The sequence below is a fragment of the Anguilla anguilla genome, chromosome 3 (genome assembly GCF_013347855.1).
Source record: "Anguilla anguilla isolate fAngAng1 chromosome 3, fAngAng1.pri, whole genome shotgun sequence".
Taxonomy (NCBI): Eukaryota; Metazoa; Chordata; class Actinopteri; order Anguilliformes; family Anguillidae; genus Anguilla; species Anguilla anguilla.
The window spans coordinates 10,070,461-10,090,723 of record NC_049203.1 but is presented as its reverse complement, the minus strand read 5'-3'; the positions used below and the strand labels follow the sequence as shown (position 1 = coordinate 10,090,723).

At 49.0% G+C, this 20,263-nt stretch overlaps 1 protein-coding gene across 18 annotated transcripts in view; it reads left to right on the top strand.

Annotated features, from left to right (window-relative positions):
• LOC118223393 (protocadherin alpha-C2-like) overlaps nt 1-20,263 on the top strand; it is a 114,003-nt gene that overhangs the window by 81,649 nt on the left and 12,091 nt on the right. For 17 of the 18 annotated variants that reach the window (XM_035409883.1, XM_035409889.1, XM_035409887.1 and 14 more), the window contains exons 2-3: nt 12,648-12,706; nt 17,326-17,411. In XM_035409883.1, the coding sequence (XP_035265774.1) occupies nt 12,648-12,706; nt 17,326-17,411 (145 nt within the window). Of the gene's footprint in view, nt 1-5,871; nt 9,098-12,647; nt 12,707-17,325; nt 17,412-20,263 lie in introns of those variants that run through there. The other variant, XM_035409880.1, reaches the window with a different exon arrangement.

Sequence of the window (20,263 nt, the reverse complement as noted above, 5' to 3'; positions counted from 1 at the left end):
CACTAGCACAGATCCTGCCAGCCTTTTTATTCCTTTTTTTAACTCCATGTATTTTTTTCACCAGAATTAAGAATGCATGACTGTGCCTTTTTAGGGACAGAGTCATCCATGGGCAATGGCTCCTAGGCAAGGAGCTTAACTGCACAAAAACTCTGATGGTGAGAAGATAGTAATGAGAGTATTGGAACTTCCCAGTACTTACACACACTTGTGCATGTACGCACACACATGCACACACATGCACAGTCTTGGTAGGCCTCAGTACTGGTAGAGGAGGAATCAGGCTGGAGGTGGGGAGGGAGGGTGGAGGGTGGGGGGTGGTGATTTAGTCAATTTCAGGCCATAGCCATGGCAATATTTGTCTTCACCAGTAGAGGTCTTAGTTTCCCTCTGCTTTGCCTTGTGTCACATTAATACGTTTCACTAAATGTTTTTTAAAGATATTTGTCAGCAGAGATATAGACTTGCTTTAAATACCAAAGGGTAACTATTCTTTTTATATTTGTGTATTCCTAAAAATGTCTTTTACTCTTAATGAAAACTAATTCTATCGGTTCAAATTGATGCAAGGGCACATCTTTAGCATATATTTCTCTGGAAAAAATCATGTAGTACGGTACTTCAGTCTTTTATTTTTCTTTAAGCAATATTTTCAGTTTGCCTGTTTATTCCAAATTAGGTCTGTAAATAGAAACTTTAAACATGAAAGATCTGCCAGAATCAGATGCGTTTCTTGTCAGCCAGCATTTCTCAGATTATTTCTTTTACTTCATGCATTTTTGGGCCAATTTTCTGCATAAATCTATTCTCAGTGCTGCTTCGCCTACTGTTTATAGCAATACTCCGGTGGGACCATCTCTGACATCATGTAGTGTTAATGTCAAATGCCACTGCAGTACATGCAGGTCTCTGATGTATGGAAATGTGTGAGACTGGAATTCATGAGTGGACTGTAATGGGTCCGACAGCTCTTAGATGACATGTTCTGTATCTATAATGGAGGGTGGATTAGTTGTAAGAGACTGTGTGTGTGTTCACCTGCGTGTGTGTGCACACGTGTGCGTGCGTGTGTGTGCGCGCGTATATGCATGTGTCAGGATTTAAAATACGAGGAGCTGACTTGAGAACATCTGACTTGTTTTATGAGAGTGGAAGCTTATGATGAGGTCATCCCTACTTCCCTTGGGCTGCAGAGGTCATCAGATATTGGGAGACTAAGACAGGATGATCTATGGGCTTCTCTACTAACATAGCACACAATCTGCGGGGGAATCTGCATGTGGCATAACAGATGGTTTTTATATTAAATTAATAGCTTTTTGAATATCGTACATGCAGTGGTGAGCATATATAATTATCTCCCTCTTTGCATAATGTATTAGAGTGGTTATTAAATATTCTAAGCCTCATATATTTTTTCAAGTGAGAACTTTTTTCTTTTTTTTCCTTCTGCTTTCGTGCAGAAGGGGAGAGAAGTACAGGTGGAATTTTTCAAGGAATGAGAAAGAGGGAGGAGTAGCCCTGATCCCTGAGTGCATTTCCATTGGCTGACTGTAAGGCGTGGCCAGTGTATGCCTGAGCCCCGCCCTCACCGAGGCCAGCTTCACCATTTGTGTCTGCTGCAGATATCATGCTGATATAGGCTAGGTCTGGCTTTAATGGCTGCAGGGCCCAGACACACACTGGCCACACCTTATTGTGAGCCAGGGGCGATTGAGCAGGGAGGATGTGTATCCTAGTGGTTAGGGTACTGCGCTCGTTCAATTCCCATGTGAGACACTGCTGTTGTTTAAAAAAAAGATTTGCACATACAAACAAGAATGACTTCATATGCGATAAAATATAATTACAACTATAACAATAAGATCCATGCACCCTGAATTACTTTCAAAAAATATAATCAATTTATCAAATATAAGAACAAACTGAGTTTTCAGTCCATGAACCTTCGTCAGAGCTTTCAAAGCTGTGGTACCCATGCGCAAGGCACTTTACCTGAATTGCTTTAGGAAATATCCAGCTGCATTAATAGAATGTATGTAAAGAATGCAAGCTCTGTGTTGCTCCGGGTGGGAGAGCAAATGTCAGTGTAAAAGTAATATGTGACCTGACAGGAGAAAGGGGGGGCGGGGGGGGTGGGAGGTCTCTGTGAGGTACGCTTGTAAAGAGCCCTGGTGAGCAGCAGGTGTGTAGTGTAAGTGCTTTGTTCTGTTCCATGTAGGTCAGGGGTCGTGCCAGTATCTGAACTGCCCTGGACAAGAAGCAGTTTTTTGGCATGGTTCTGCAATACAGAGTCCCATGTGCTGCCCTGTCAGACCTGCAAATTGCCCACAATGCCATACGAAACCAGAGATCCACAAATGGCCCCGTCTTTGCTACGCATCACTGCTGCAGACATGCACGCAACATTCTCCGCTGCTGGGTGCTGTTCTGGGAGAGAAGAAGGAACAGAACAGCGCAACGGCACAGAATGTAGCGTGCGCGTCTCCTCTTTGCCCACTGTCAGATATCCCAGTCACCCTGCCACTGTCTGGAAAGCCTGCGGGATCCCCGGGCAGCGGCACGGTCACACGCAGGTCCCCTGCAGCTTGTTCGTCATTATGCATTCCAGATGCACGGCCCGGTTTGCCGCGATTTGCTGCCGCGGTTCTTTTTGACTGCTGCGGTCGCTGCGAAAGGTCTGCGGCATCTCGCCACGGCGGGGTGTTTTATTTCGTGACTGGGTCCGAGGGGCTCATTTGAATTTTAAATGAGCGCCAGAACACCTCATGCATCACAGCGCGGACCTCTGCAGTCAGGCCGGCAGGGCATAATTCACAGCCTTCTCTAGGATTTGTGGGAAATGCGTGCTGCCTCATCCTGCTTGAAACGTGGCTTGCCTGCATCTGGGGGGTTGGGGGTTGGGGGTTGGCGGGGGGGGGGGGGGGGGGGGGGCTATGAGTAATGAGTGTTCTTTTGGGGCTGGTTGATGGGGAGGAGTTTAAAGTGAAACTGAGACAACTTAATTATAAACCCCCTGATAAAAGCATTGGTATGTTCACCCGCAATTAACAGATGGACAGGTTTCTGATGAGCAGAGAGAGAGAGACGACTGTCTTGTTAGTCACAGCCACGCGCGATTCAATAGAAAAACAGAACAAATAGCCGGAAAGGCCAGGTGTTCTAAATCTCTGGCGTGTGTAATTGATGAGATTACAGTCGTCCTTTCTCCGTCTGTCTGCTGTAAACACGTGTAAGTCCCAGGGGAAGAGCTGCTTTAAATGTCAGGGCTGTGCAGTATCTTCTCCGGCCCTCGGACTTAAAAGCTCCAGACGCTGGGGTCTAACTCGGCAATGGAATTTGTATCACAGACAAAGTAAGTAAATAAATAAATAAATGAATAAATAAATAAGTACACTGGAGTTAAAAAGATCAGCATTAGTTAAAGTCCACTGGACTTTGTGACTGAGGCATCTGCACAAGACAACCAGATAAAATGTCGATGCAGACTCGGAGTAAGTCAGCTGTTCTTGATTTGGTAAAAACGGGCGGAGGGCATAGCCTACCGCAGAATGCGAGCTGCATGTGTTGGGTCGCTGGTTTCAGAGCACTGGCCTGGTTTTTACTGCAGGTGCGGCAGGTGTTTGGAATGTGGGTCAGTGTTAATCTGATGGATACAGGCTTCCAGGCAGGGAGACCGGGAAACGGAAGCAGAGAATTCCAGCTCTGAAATCCGCCCCCTCTACCCCCGCAGTGTGAAATTTACTTGACTGCCTGTAGCATCCATCTGACTCAACACCGCGCGCTCATCTCTCAGGGTGCCAGTTTTCCGCCTTCGGTTGACGGCTCCTTGAGTTTGACTTAGTGTCGCGTAGGGGAATTGCGAGCGGGTACACAGGCGAGCCAATGAATCAGCTCAACCAATGGTCTGCTTGTGCCTCGCAAAATGCGATGTATTGAACCGTGCCCATATCACAGTAAGGTTTGGAAGTTTGTTGCTGTAAACGTGTGTGTGTGTGTGCGTGCGTGCGTGTGTGTGTGAAGATACGCGAACATTGCAGGGCCACGGGCCACTGGCCACTGCGATGCTGGGACTGCACGATAAACGCGGCCTATTAATGACGAGAAACACGTCAGATAATCTGATAACTGTCACGTCGTAGAATGAATTGGAGAAGGTTCGTGTTTCAAGTCATTTAATATTTGATGGGATTCTTTAAATAACAGCCATGTAAGAAGAATGTGTCGTTTAATTTCAGTCTAATGGATTTATGTTTTTTTAAATTAAAGTAACACTGTGTCTGTTGTACAGCTTAGTAAACGAGTCTCAACGGCACCTCAGCGTGTCAGGGAGTGTGATCGGCTATTTATGCACCCCTGTCGGCCACCTGAGATCGAATACGCGCTGAGCCGCAGCTGCTGTAGGTCGGCGCTGAGCGCCGTTCAGACTGTATTACAGGGTATATAAGAATCCCTGTACGCTGCGGCGGTTACATAAAGCCGTGGAAAAGCTGATGGCAGTGTAGAATCCTCGGCTTTGATGGATATGTAATACCTTTTACCTCCATTAACAGGTAGATCCTTCTATGACTTTTCAGCGCTATCTTACATTTCTATTGATCTATAATGCCGGCACCCATCTTTAATAGACCATCGGGTATTTGTTTTTTTGAAGTCAGCATCTTTTAAGGCTTCATGGCTACCTAGTCCTGTTCATTCCTGAATAACTAATTTATCCTGCTACTGTAGCTAATGGAAAATTTAAACCAGCAACGCATGTGGTTCAAACTGATTTAGATAACCGTACAAATGCATAGAAAATAAGCAAAATTAACTATGGTTTTATTTAAGTACATTCATTCACCGACTAGAATAAGCTGTTTCTGTAACATTTTGAACAGAGCGCAGGAACTCGAAATGTAGTCATGTCCACCTGAATGCAATAACGTTTCCTTATTAAATCCATTAATCAGATACTGCGTTACAGAACCTCACAATTAATCGACGTCTGAAAGCCGACAGTTCTATTAAATCAAGCCAGGGAAATGAGCACAGTCACGCCGTATATACCGAACTAGTCAATAATTCAGAATGTATTTACAAGATAAATAGTGAATAGACTTTTTTATACATATATAAAACATGAAATAATGGTGATTTCCCACATCTTCCATTTAGAAAGTTCTATTTAACATATCCAAAATATTGACTCACCCATATAACTCAGAATTTCAAATTAAGTGCTTACATTGCGTTAATATATTCGGAATTCTTTAATGCTAATGGAATAATAGCCCAATGGAATGCATGGCTATGCATAAGTCAATTATAAATAAGGCATTGTGTACAGGCCACGAGGGTTTTTCTTGCATCCTTTTTCCGGTTTCCTAATTGCACAGCATCTGAACATTTCCAGAAGGACTGTCAGATATGCGTTAGTCTGTTTTGACGGCTGCAGGGAGGGGGGAAGTCGCGAGCATCTTGGCGGTGACCCAGACTACCCTGAGTCAGTCCAAGGTGATCTTGATAATCACGGTTATGAGGACAGTTTTGTGCACCGAAGGGAAAATAAGATTGGAGACGAAAAAAGGACAAGCCCGGCCCCCGAACACGCCTGTATAATCTTTAGATATAATTATTCAAGCTGGAGACGAGCGAGGAGATGGAACTAGCAGCCTACCATCTCGCGCTGTCAGGCTTTAACACTTGACAAATAAGCGGTGGCCAGCCCTTCAATTTGGAGATGCATGTATTCACCAGAGACTGAGAGAGATGGCTGGGAGAGAGAATTCACATTGCGATATTTGGTTGCCGTTCAAACTAACCAAATTGTGTCCGGTTAGTAAATAGACATGCATTAGTTCTATAAAAAATTACCTTTCTGGATTTAACAGATATTTTTTATATATATTCATAGAATCGCGTAATTGAAAATTCCTATGAACAGAAAATAATGATTTGGAGATTTCCTTATAGGCGTGCCGCCGTCGAAATGAAAACCTTTCGCGTTATTCATTAGGTATACAACATCGATGAAAAGGGTGGAGACACCGCCTTTGTTCTAAACTACCACTTTGATTCGAATTATCATGCTAACAAACACCATCCAACTAAGGGAAATCGATTAAAGCAATAAATAATGACAGCGTTTACCAATTTCTTAAGAAATTGCTTCATTTCTTAGGCAATACCTCCGATTGCTTTCCATTTTGTCGGTGTTTTTTAGCGGAGGCTCTGAAATGCAGCCAGCAGTGTTCGAGCGAGCTGCCCCTCCCCCGCAGCACAGCTTCGCAAAGACACTCCTGCGCGCAGCAACGGGCTGGGCAGTGGAGAGAGCGCGCGCGAGAGCGAGAGGCAGCACCCTTGTCAGGGAAAAGACAGCAGCGCGGTGGAAAAAAACAGCACAGACAAAGGAAAACATGGATATATCGGTGAATTGCCAGGTTAAAAAGAAGCGGGAGAGGATGCTGTGGTCGTCTTGCACATAGCGGGGTAAAATACAACCATCTTTTTTAATGTGGTGGTGGGAGGAAACGTACTGCAAGCTAAAAAGACGGAAAACTGTTTTTAATCCGTCTGCGGATTCTGTGAGCTTGCGATGGCTCGTATAGGGTGCTGTAACAGCATAAAGAAGAATGTGCCTATTTATTTCTATTTGGTGTTTTTATTATTCGGTGGCCTTGCATCTGCACAAATACGGTACTCTATTCCCGAGGAACGAGAAGACGGAACGGTCGTTGGAGATATTGTGCAGGATTTGGGTCTCGATCTCCGAACTCTCTCCTCGCGACGGATTAAAATCACCTCGGACAGCGCAAAGAGGTATTTCGGTATTAATCACAAAACTGGAAAACTGGTTGTGAATGACAGAATAGACAGAGAGACGCTTTGCGAGTTTAGTAGCACATGCCTTTTAAATCTGGAGGTGGTGGCTGAAAATCCGTTTGAAGTACATAATGTGGAAGTAGAAATACTGGATGCGAATGACAATGCGCCGCAGTTCTCAAGAGACGAATACCAGCTGGACGTTTCAGAATCGACTTTACCCAGGGCTCGTTTTCATGTCGAGAGCGCGCAAGATCCGGATGATGGCTCCAATTCTATTCGGCAGTACCAACTCAGTCCAAACGAATTATTTGCGCTGGAATCCAAGAAACCCTTGCCAAACAGCAAGCTGGTTGAGCTCGTGCTTAAAAAGGCTCTGGATCGCGAGCAGATACCTTTCCATCAGCTCATTCTGACCGCCATAGACGGAGGCTCTCCTCAACGAACTGGCACAGCTAAAATAAACGTGCGTGTTTTGGATTCCAATGACAATGTCCCAGTGTTTGACAGTTCAGTATACAAAGTGAAATTGTTAGAAAACTCGCCAAAGGACACTCTTGTGATAAAGCTAAATGCAACAGATGCAGACGAGGGCACCAATGGAGAGGTTATCTACTCCTTCAGCAGCTACACCCCAGAGAGGGTCAGGCAAGTGTTCAACATGGACCCAAATACAGGGGAGATCAGGGTCAGGAGTCAGGTGGACTATGAGGAGACCAGCTCCTATGAGATGTACGTCCAGGCTATGGACAAGGGTGCCGGAGCGGAGGCCGTGCACTGCAAAGTGGTGGTGGAAGTCGTGGACGTGAACGATAACGTCCCGGAGATCGTGCTGTCCTCCCTGTCCAGCCCGGTGCGGGAGGACGCCCGGGCCGACACCGTGGTGGCCCTGATCAGCGTGACGGACCGCGACTCCGGCCCCAACAAGCAGGTGAGCCTGGACATTCCTCCGGGCCTGCCCTTCAAGGTGAAGTCCTTCCGGAACTACTACACCTTGGTGACGTCCGCTTTCCTGGACCGGGAGGACACCGCCGCCTACAATGTCACGCTGAGCGCCACCGACTCGGGGACGCCGCCCCTCTCCTCCAAGAAGACCATCCAGATCGACGTGGCCGACGTCAACGACAACCCGCCGCGCTTCGAGCAGACGTCCTACACCGTGTACGTGGTGGAGAACAACACCCCCGGGGCGTCCCTGTGCACCGTCAAGGCCCAGGACGCCGACATCAACGAGAACGCCCGCATCACGTACACCGTTCTCAACGACAACAACCACGGCATCCCGGTCACCTCCTACGTGTCCGTGCGGGCGGACACGGGCGAGGCCTACGCCCTGCGCTCCTTCGACTACGAGAGCCTGCGGGAGTTCCACTTCCAGGTCAAAGCGCAGGACGGCGGGATCCCGCCCCTCAGCCGCGTGGCCACCGTCTACATCTACGTGCTGGACCAGAACGACCACGTCCCCGAGATCGTGTACCCGCCCGCCAACGGCACCCGCACCACCGAGACGGTCCTGAAGAACGTGGAGGCCGGGCACCTGGTGATGAAGGTGGCGGCGTACGACGCCGACGCGGGACGGAACGCCTGGCTGCTCTACAGCCTGGAGCAGGCCACCGACCCGGACCTGTTCAAGATGCACGAGCACACGGGCGAGATCCGCACCACCCGCAAGATCGTGGAGGACAACTCCACCTTCTTCAGCCTGATGGTGGTGGTGCGGGACAACGGCGCGCCTTCGCTGTCCTCCACTGCCACCGTCAACGTGGCGGTGATGGAGGTGCCGCCCAAGATGACCCCTGACCCCAAGAAGATCATCAAGCCGCACAGGACGCTGATCTTCTCCAACGTCACGCTCTACCTGATCGTGGCGCTCAGCGCCACCACCTTCGTGTTCCTCCTGACCGTGGTGGTGCTGGCCATCGTCCGCTGCCACGCCTACTGCACCCAGTCCGGCTCCTGCTGCCCCTGCTGCACGTCCCAGAAGACCCCGCCTCAGACCGGCGCCGCTGGCGGCGGGGGAGGCGGGGCCAGCGGGCAGCAGCCCAACAACAACGTAGTGCTGCGGCGCGACCTGAAGGTGGAGCCGCACTACATCGAGGTGCGGGGCAACGGCTCCCTGACCAAGACTTACTGCTATAAGACCTGCCTGACCGCCACGTCGGGCAGCGACACCTTCATGTTCTACAACACGGGCTGCCCGCCGGGGGGCACCATGGGCTCGGAGCGCTTCTTCACGGGCCAGAGCGGCCAGATGTTCGTCCGGAGGCTCAGCATGCCGGACGCCGCGCTCCAGGTGTGTCTCCGGGCTCTGGTCTGCTCCGCCCTCTGATTCGAAGCACAGGCCAAGAGGGGGAAGTCCATTGGTGTTTTGGGTCTCTGCATGGCTTAGCTAGCCTGGTCATGTTCTTCAAGTCCTGTGTATGGACTCTGAAGGGCAGGCTGTCTTTATTGGTAGGCCTGATCATCTGTGTTGTCTTAGAAGCAATCAAAACATGCATAGTCTTCTGTATTCCCTTTTCCATATTTTCTTTTCTTTCAATTCTTCCTATCTACACTGGCTGTGTAGACATCATTTTGTTGTTATTGTACCTCTGTAGTGGAGTATTTTGTGGAGGGCTGAGCTGGGTCATTTTCAGGATTTACAGTTGAGTGGCTCACAGTCCTGCTGGGCTGTACACTTAAGGGAAGCTGTAGAGAGGAGCACTGTGCCATGGCTGCCCACCTTTCTAAGAGAGTGTGGATTTTCCCTCTGGTGAGGAACCTCAAATGTTCACCACTGGCAGACAAACCGGAAAGAACAGCATTTATGCAATGCTGAAGGTTAAAATAATTGCACTATAATGTTAAAAATTAAATTTAAGAAGGTGCAGCTTGCCTTTATGTCCCATGTAGGTGTATATCTTGTTGTGTGTTGGTGTAAGGCTGTGTATGTGTCTGTGTGCCTTTTGTGTGTGAATGTGTGCACCTTTGTGTGCCTGTGTGTGTCTGTTGGACGGTTACTTTCCCTACTGCTTTGTGTCAGTGGTAAGATCCAGCAATCAGAGCTTATCATAGCTGATTTTATTTCTGATGAATCAGTTCATTTATACAGATATTTAGAGCCATCAACAAATCTCTCCTCATCACCCATTTGAGAATTCTTTGTGCTGTTTATATGTCAAATCATATTTAATGGCTCCTGTGTACTTACGCACACAGATTTAAGACACAAAACAGACCTGTAGCATTTGTCACACACACGCACACACACACGCACACACACATCTGTTCTCTTTTCTGCTGACCAGCTGTAGACTGTCTCTTATTGTAGCCAGGCTGTATTATGAGTGAGTCCTGAACTAGGAAGGTGTTTTTCTTCTCTCCATCGTCTGAAAGGGTCTACAAAGAGGGAGCATGTGACCAAGCTCTGCTCTGAGACGATGGAAATTGCTGTACGTAAAAAGAAATTAAAAAAAACCACTGCCTAATGATTGTTCTGCACTTCCACTACATCCTCATTAAACGCCAGGCCTGTTTGTCTGTCATTCTTCCAATCTGACTGGCAGTAATGGCTTCCCATCATTGAAAGGAGGTTTCTGTTCTTCTGCTCTGAAGGGCACGAAGGGAAGTCATTTGATTGGCTGATGTACACTGTATCCATGCAAGGTGTGCCCCCTCATTGGGGATGGGGGGTGGGGGGGTGGAGGCTGTAGGCAGAGCTGGCCATTAGCACGCGAGCGTAGCTCGTTAGTGTCCATCTCTCCACAGCTCACCTCACGCAGAGCCTGTCGCGGTGGAGGGACGATCACCGCATGAAGGAAAAGCGGCGTGCTGTGCAGGCAGACCGCTGGGAGGAGAGGAAGCTTCCCGCCTCCTTCCGAGGCCCTCGCTGTGGCTCCTTCTCCAATGATGTGTGCTTAGATCTGTGCTCATCATTCATACGCCATAGCCATGTCAGTCAGGCAGCTAGTGAGGTGCTGTCTACAGTAATAGTGTGTAAGTTGCACGCATTGTAAATGATATGGTATATAGTGATGGTATAGTGTGGTGTGCTATTCAGAAAGTGTGAGATATGGTGAGTGATATGTTCTATATGGTTTCATCTGGGTCAGTGTTCTGGTCCTTTTCTTTGGGGGGGGGGGGGGGGGGTGGTAAAGGGTAATGGCCGTTCTGTTCTCTGTTCCGAGAGAGGAAAGTTTTGTGAAACGCGTTTTATGGATGTGCCGTTTCTCGGTGAGGAAGCGCAGAACTTTTCTCACAGAATGCCATTGTGTGTTTATGAAAGGGAGAGTCCATTTACATTATATTAGTCGGAATTATAATTGGTTCCTTCGCACAATGCTGCTATTTATTGCGTGGAATATTATGGACAGCTCGGGCCGTGCCTGGAGGCGCCGCAGTCCTTCCAGATTACAGCCGATATTGGATTTCCAGATGAGAAATGTGTCCTATTTACGGCGAAGCAGCGCCGGGCTCTCCATCGACAGCATGCCATTTGTGTCACTGAGATGAAATGGCCTTCATCCCTCCCCCTCCTTTCCTCCCTCTCTCCATTTCTACAGCTCTCTCACTTCCTTTCCATCCCTCCCTTTCGCCTTCCTTCCCTCTTATCCCGTTTCATTTTCATTCACTGCATTCTCCCTCTTCATCCGTCTCTTCCTCACCCTTTCTCCCTCTGTCTCCGTCACTTCTGCTGTCTGTCTTCCTCTCTCCTTCTTCCTATCCTTATCTCCCTCCTTTCCGGGATTAAAGAGTGTTATGTTACTGCATGTGGGTAAATGACATGCTCGTCTTAGAGTCTAGGTGGAGTGTAAATCATAGTCTGAATTTTTTTGGCTGAAGGAAAGCTGATACTGTTGCAGAGCTCAGAAAATGCGTGTGCTTTCTTGCATTGGTTTTGCAGTGGCTGTTGATTTTTTGGTTAAATATATTTTCAGCCCCCTCACATTCAGTTTTAAAATTTTAGGTCATAACACTACAGTATTTGAGTATGACATGGTAGGTCTATTTCCTGTGTTGGTCTATTTTTGGCTGGACCGCAACAGTGGGGCCAGCCCTACAAACGCGAATGTCTGTGACTGAGTGACTGAGTGAGTGATGAAGTTACAGCATTGGTCGGCCGAGTTATGAAGTTACACCATTGGTCGGCCGGATCACATGTGTTAGGTCCAGCCATATACTAGGTTTTCTAGTCTTCTAATCTTAGCAATCCTGAAAAACTGCCCACTTCAGGTTTGAAAATGGGTGGTGGTCTTGTGAGGTTATAAAACTGTACCCTAGTCTGGACTTGGTTATCTACATCATCACTATGGTGGTATGTGTCAGAACAATCTGCACCACAGCAACCAGGATGCTTGACACTGATCACCCGGGCAACCCCATCAGTGGGTTAAACAATGCTGCCATAATGTGATTGGACGATCAAGACAATCCAGCTGCATGTGCTCCAGCAGTGCGTTCTGACCTCTGTTGGACATAGGGTGGGGGGAGGGAGAGTTCCCAATAAAATGTAGAAACATGCTCAGTGGCATCCCTGGGACTTCACTAGCTTAGTAAAACCCTCATTGCTATGGAAACCGTGTTCCCAATCTGGCTTTGAGCTGCAGGGATGTGAGCGGGGGAGGGGAAGCTTCACCTGGCTGCGGCAGTTTGGTGCTCCATCATGGAGCTCGGCTCCAATTACGGTACCTCCACTGCCCCGCCACACGCCTCTCTTATGACTGGGGCTCAGATGTGCAAGCTCTGTTTAAAGAAGATTGCCTTTGGTGTGATGGACCTGTGATGACCAACTGACATTCTCCCTCCCTTCCTCCCCCTTTCTCTCTCTCTCTCTCTCTCCCTCTCCCTCTCCCTCTCTCCTACAGCCCAAGCCCCCGAATGCAGACTGGCGCTACTCGGCCTCGCTGCGAGCTGGAATGCAGAGGTAAGTCGCCTCTCCGTTGTGTTCCCTCCCTAAGTCCTCCATTTCCCAGGCACGTGGTCCAGCAGCCCTCCTCCACCCTCCCCCTCCACAGGAGCGACAGCAGCCGTATTTGAGTTTCACATGCCGGTGCAGTTAACTGAGTGCACGTGAGGGCGGGCAGGGGCCGAGAACAAGTGGGACACAACGCCGGGCGCCTGGGGCGGCGTCGAGCCCAGGACGCGGCGCTCCCACCGCGGGCAACGCCGGTAAATGCCCTGCCGTTCCTTTGGCGGAAACCAGCCAAGAGGAAAACTGCCCAATTTGGTCCCCGCTTCGCCAGGGCGGGGGGGGCGGAGACCGGCTTAAACGGCGGCCACCGCGGACGCTAGTTAGTGGCCCCCCGGCAACATCGGGCCGACCTCCTGGCTCCGTCCCGCGTCCTTAACGAGGGGGCCGGGCGTATCGGCGGCGATGACCTAACGAGCCCCGCGCGGCCGGGCGTCTCTCCGTCTGGCCCCGCCGCCCCGGCGCGGGGGAAAGTGGGTCATCGGCGGTGGAGCGCCGTGTCCCGCGGCGACGGGATCCTCGCGTGCGCGCTCGCGCTCCGCTGAAGGACGTGGGGGGGGGGGGGAGGGCGACGGACCGGACGTAAACAGCGCGCTCGACGTGGAGTGTCTGTCAGCGCTCGCCATGTTTAATCCACAGCTGGTCAGGTCCTAGCCTTTGGGCGTGGGGCTGGCCCGGGCGCGGGGGGGGGCTGGCCGCGGGGGGGGGGGGAGGAGGGCCAGGGGGGATAAATGGAGGACGACAGCGGACTCCGTCGGTGATGAGCGTGTCAGTGACTCTCCGTCTGTGCGTTGGTTTATAGAGGGAGCTGTGAGACATGGGGGTTAAAAGGAAGACCTGACCCCCATAGAGTCAGTGAAGATCAGGGAGACACTTGTAGGGGGGTGGAGGATCTACATTTACTTGATAATGATAGACTGGTTCATGATGATTTTCCATCTTAAGGAACCATGTCAGTTCAAACAGGCATTGCACCTTCATGGTTAAAGCTGTCTTTCTTTGTGCACTTCTCATAAACAAAAAAATATTTTAACGAAGAAAAGGGTGGGTTCTAAGTTCAAATCTTCAGTCTCTTAAGTCAAAATAAAAAATAAAATAGTGTAAACTGACAACCTGCAGTTTTGATTTAATTAAAGTGGTTTCATGTGAAGTGCTCAAAGGCAATTTTACCACATTAAAGGTAATTAAGCAAGAGGAAGGGTTGGATGATCTGGAAAGCTTGATACTGATCAAAAACATTTTTAACACCATTGTCAGGAAAGTGTTTTGTCTCCTGTATATGTAACAGACTAGTAAATGTGTTGAAGGGTTGAAGGTAAGCAATGTAATGAGGACTTGCTGGCTGTGTAAGTGTGTGTGTGTGTGTGTGTGTGTGCACAGATAAATATATGGCCCTTTCCCATGGTTATGATCGAAAACAGCTGTGTCCATTTTACGCAATCGTGGTGTTTTGTTTAGAACACCGACATCCGTTTCAAAAGAGGTCACTCACAGTGCTTGCACAAAAAAAATGAAAATACTTATCTTTTTTGTTTCGTTTTTGTAGTACTGACAGTGTTGCGAAACGCTGTGCTGGGGCTCTGTAGAAAAGCACAGAATGTACAATTTCCCTCAGAATGGCTGAGCTTGTTCAAACCGAGGAGTCCGTCTATTTAGATTATGTTAGTTCGAAGGTGTGTGTGTGTGTGTGTGTGTGTGGGTGTGGGAGTGAGAGTGTGTGCGTGTGAGGGAATTCAGAATGAGATTGTTGATGAGCGTATCATGTTACAGTACCACAGGGGCTCATTAATATTGTATAAGGCACCTCCAGTCTCTCCGGGGCTTCTGCTCAAACCCAGCCTGCACCATCAGCACCCCGAACACCCCACCATAATGCACAGTGCATTTGCACATTCATATTTCTCCGTACTCACTCAATCACTATGGCTGCTCTCACTGAGACTGCACTGAGGTTTACTGTGCTGCAAACAAACAGACTGCTAGAGCCCAGCCAGTCAGTTTTCACCTGAAGATCATTACTTATCCATCACTCAAAATTCACATCACTCAGAACACGCTTGCGCAAATGTGTATACATGCACAAATGTGCACATGTACGCATACACACACACACACACACACACACACACACAAACAGTCACAAACACGGTGTTAAAATCCAGCAAGGTTGGATTTGCAGACACACCCCGCACTGCAATGCAGATCCAGCTACCCACCATGATTTCAAAATCTTATTTATAAGGATAAAAGGTTGTTTCTGTGTACAGATGTGTGCTGTATGTGTGTGCATGTGCATGTGTATGCGCATGCATGTGAGCATATGAATGTGTGTGTGTGTGCGCGTGCATGCGTGTGTGTGTGTGTGTGTGTGTGTGTGGATGTGTGCACATATGTGCCCTTTTTGCTGTTGTCGGGTGAGATGTGCATCGCTGTCCTGACTGCCTGCAGCAGCGCTTTAGATGCCATTGAGATGAAAAAGAGCGAGAAGGAGAAGGAGAGGGGGAGGGGGAGAGAGACGGTGACATGGGGGATGAGCCAGAAAAAAGATACGATTAACCAGTGGAAAGGGTTCATGAGATTATTGGTTTTTAAAGCTAAATAAACAGCTGTAGTTAATGTCAGTCCAACATTTATTGCCCATGAGGGTAATTAAAATAATGATGAATTATGACTTGAATAGGGATCCTTTTAAGAGATCATTTCCTGCCGAAAATCTGTGCAATGTTACCTTTATGCAGCAGCCACACCCAGTTTCGCTGCTGCCGTGGTACAAAAAGACAGAGAGAGAGTGAGGGAGGGGGAGGAAGAAGGAGTGAGAGAGAAGAGGAAGGACAGAAGAAAGAAATGTGGGGGAGGGAGGGGCACAGAGACAGGGGAATGAGAGAAAGAGAACACCGTTGCCTTGGAAACATAAACAGAAATGAGAAATAAAGAGCATCCTGGCCAGGGTTTTTATGGTGGCTGTGTGTAAATAGCAAGAACGACTGGAGCTAAAATGGTGGACCTCGATCCTCTCATTGTCCTTCCCCCCTCCCAACTGTCACCTTCTCGCTCTCCCTTTCCTCTGTCAATCACAGACAGAACCCAGCCCACTCTGCCTATCACAGATAGAACCCTTCCCATTATTCCAATCATAGACAGACCCCAGTCGACAGCACCTAGCACAGAGCACCCACCCCATGCCATTGATCATAGACTTAGTCCAGCCCAAACCATCGAGCACAGAAAAGCCAAACCCACACCATCTACCAAATATGGAGCGCAGTCTGTCAATCACAGAAAGGGCCAAGCCTCAATGTGCTCTTGTGCTTTTCCAGACAGAAGCTGACCATGACTCATCACATACACAGTTCTGTTCAAAGAGTTGACAACTGACATAGTTTGTTCCTTCACTGTGTTTTTCTGATTCGATTGCTCTGAAATATCATTCAATGCTGGCATGATTTATCAATCCAGTATGTTTCTCGGGGTTTTAAAGCTCATTTTGAGCTGTAGTCTCCACCAGATTGTTCTGTGCAGCTTTGGCATTAACAATGGGATCCAGAGAAAATTGTGCATGATGGGTACACCCGCAGCAGGAGCTGGAGCGGGAGCAGGGATTTGGAGCCGATGGGTGTGGTTATGTGTCCCTCTTTGGGATGTTCCTTGGCAGAGGCTTTGCAGCCTCCGTGTTACAGTTATTCCACGTTTCGTCTGGCCTTCGTCTCACACTGTATAATGGTGAGTCCACGTCTGCCTATCGGCTGCCTCTGTGTCATACTCATGCTAAAGCATAGCAGAGCCAAACAGCGTACCCTCGCTGAGCTTCACAAACAGCACTCGCCCCCCAACCCTCAAACCAAGTTGATATGCAACAGTCGCTTATGCTAACAGCACGGCTGATTAAGGATAGCGGAGCGTTGAACTTCGACCCCAGACGGCTCGATGCCTCTTGGGATGTGTATGCGTCCCCTGAGGCTGCTCACGCGTGAGCAACATGGAAGCGATGGAGGGGTCTGGCCCCTGTGCGTCTCTCCATTCCCCCCCCAGGAGGATCCGGCAGACACATACGTCACAGTCAGGAGATTGCAATCTCCGCAAGCCGTGCTACGTCCTCGCGCCCATCAGAATTTCACAGATCAAACTCCGCCGCCGCAATCCTCTTCCGTAATCCGGTGGAGGTGGAGGGGTGCGGTTAATGACTCATCCCGTCCCAACTTACCCATCCTCCCCACCAGTCTCGCACCGCCATCACATGTTTCCCCACCGGCTTTTTCGCAGCTCTCCTTTGCCGCTTAAGCACCAATCCTTTTAGGTTGCGCCGCGAGCTAGCGTCCTGCGCTTGCGCGCGGTCAGCATGGACGCAGAGCCGAGCGGAGAGGCCTCTAATGCCGCACAGATTCCCTTCTGCAGCCCGGATTAGAAGCCATTGCCTGTGTATAAAAAGGAGAGGTAGGAGAGCGTGATGAGTGTAGGAGAGTGTGGTGAGTGTGATGAGTGTGGTGAGTGTGCAGGAGAGAGTGATGAGTGTGTAGGTGAGTGTGTAGGAGAGTGTGGTGAGTGTGTAACCTGTGTGTGTGCTTTGTCTCTTGCAGCTCGGTGCACATGGAGGAGTCCTCGGTGATGCAGGGTGCTCAGGGGGTCCTGGTGCAGAACTGGCCCACCGTCTCCAGCGCTGCCGGTAAGGGGGGCTCATCCGGGATGGGCAGGACCAATCATGCGTGGCTGGGCCAAAGCAGGCGGGATGGGCCGGGCCGGGCTGGGCTGGGCTGGGCTGGGCTGGGCTGGGCCGGGCCGGGCCAAACACACCTGGCTAGGCTAAAGCAGGACTGACTTCCCCTGAGATATACAGGGCTGAGAGAATTTACCAGTGACCAATGAAGATAAAAAATACAGCATCTCCGTGACCCTAACGTCTTGAGATTCATACCTATGGGGCACCATACCTGTCTCTTATGCCCCTCACCATACACGGGCACTGTCACTTCCCACTGTGAAGCAGCCCAGCTGATTTCCTTAGAGCAAATGTATCCTTCACAAGTCGTGGACTAAATGGAACTCTTAAGGACAGGGAGTGAGGGATTCTGGGTAAATTGTGTTATGTCATCACAAGCAGGGTTTTACATACTCACCATCTCTCTGCTGTCCAGAAACAAAAGACGACTCTACATTTACTATAATGAGTATTAATATTCCACACAAGCAGTATTTAGTGTTCACATATCTCATCCCATTGCATTTCAGTAATATTTTAAATATGCATATGTACCAAATGAAATGCCTAATCAGATGTGTCAGTTTATTCATTTCCACTCTAATGTATATTGTAATTGATTTTATGCATCAGATAAATCGCATCATTCATTCATCAAAATCTATTTTTAATTGAATTAACATTGAGAATATTGCATTTTTAAATGATTTCATGTTGTGAGGGTTGTGATGGGGATGATGTGAGGGGAAAAAAACATTGCATGCTGAAATTGTGTGATCTTCAGCTTCTGTATAGCCAGCTATTTGGTTCTTGTGTTTGACTCTACAGCCCACGTTTTGCACATAGACTGAGACAGTGACCTTCAGGAATGACCATGTGACCTTTTAGAATTCCTACATACGTCTGAGGAGGAGCTGGGTGGAGACTAGGCTCTCATCTCTGCAGGCAGTTGGGTTGCCCTGGCAGCCCTATATACTGTCTCACTGCTGTGGATGGCTGCCCTATAGCCCGAAAGAGTGTTAGGGCAGGGCACAAACATCCCATTAAGAATATATTTCCACGCTCTCTAGAAGACATTAACAGTGCAGGGGTTTATGGGTAAGTTAGATGGGCCCTGACAGGGGTAAGGGAAGGATTTTGGTAGTCTGTCTGAAAGATTAAGCCTCTGTAATGCTGAACCATGTTACGCACTGACCGTATGATTCACTGACCATAATAACAATAACAATGACAACACTGAAAATAGTAACAACTGATTTCATTTATACATGAAATGGTGGTTTTCATGATCTCAAAGTTCTTTACAGTGAAGGGGGTAACTCCTCTGAACCACTAGAAATGTTTAACACCAACCTTGCTTACACACGGCCGCCATTTTACACCAGAAATTTTCCACACACCACACGTTAGCTTACCTGGAGATGGGGGAAGTTATTGGGCCAGGACCTTGGCTTACTTGAAGCTAGCCTGAACCTCTGTCTCATCCAAAAGACTGGCCCACCATCACCATTTTTAGCAGCAACTTAGTTTTCACTGGAGGCCTTCCATCCAAGTACTTAACCAACGTACAGTACTGCTTAAGCTTCAGTCATTCAAGAGGAGCAGGGAATATGGGGTTATGTCTGCTACACTACACTACACTAACCTCTTGACACAGCAATGAACTTGGAAAACTTGGCAGCCAGCTGTGGTGAACAGGACATTATTCCACTGAGTGGGGGATTTGCGAGCGCCAGATTATTTCCTTGATTTGTCTTTGCTTAATTAACGGCCTAATTTGTTCAGCTGGGCACAATCAAAGACTCTGTCAAGGTCGGTGTGTACTTGATGAGAGATTTGATTAATCCCAGGAAGTGCTGGCAATAAAATGTAATGGGGTCAGAAAGAGAGAGTAGGGGGGATGCAGTTATTCGGGTAATGAACAAATCATTTGCTCCAATTAAACAGCTGAAGATGACCCGGAGAGCAGCCCCTTTAGGAAGAGCAGTTTGTAATATCCTGGTGGTTGAGGTGCATATGCTGACAAACTGCCCTGGCGCTGAAATTAGCACTTGGGCGTCAGTGAGTGTCCTCCCTCCTGCATCGATTTCCTGTCGGGGCTGGAAGAGTTGCAGCCCGCGGCTTTGGAGAGTATCGACAGCCCCCCCCGGCCCTGAAACAACCCGAGGTGGAGTAATGGCCCCTGGAACACCTCGGCCTGTGAGGAAGCACTGCCAGGCTTCGCCCTGGCTTCTGCGTCCTGTCCTTATGAGGGAAGCGAGGAAGGTCGAGTGCCACAGAGCAAAAGACATGCCCCGCCCCGCCCCGCCCCGCCCCGCCCCGCCCTGGCCGTCGTCTAGGTTTCCGTTTTGGTTGGCCATTCCTTTGGTCTGCTGGTCGGTTGGCTGTTAGCGGGCTGGTTTGGGCCACTTGTGAGTCAGGGCTGGAGAGCCCGCTTACATTCGGTGTGGTTGCTAGGAAGGGGTGAGAAATGGGCTGTTCTCAAAGAACATTCAGTCCAGTATGATTTTCTAAGAGCTGCACTGTGGAGACGAATGCAAAGGGTTTAGGAGCAAACAGCAGGATAAAATATGTTACTGGCAAAGGAGAGAAATGCTTCCCTGAGAGTGCAGGTGGCGGGGGAGGGGGGGGAGGGGAGGGTGAGGAGGAGAGGAGAGGGTGGCGATGGGGGAGGGGGGAGGGGGGAGGGGGGGTTGCGGTTTGCGGCTCTACGGCCGCATTTGGTCCTTCTCCGTTCCCGCACCTCGCTCCGACAGATGGAGAGCAGCCGACGCCCAGATTTAGCAGAAGGGTTTTAATGAAATGAGGGAGCGTGTGCG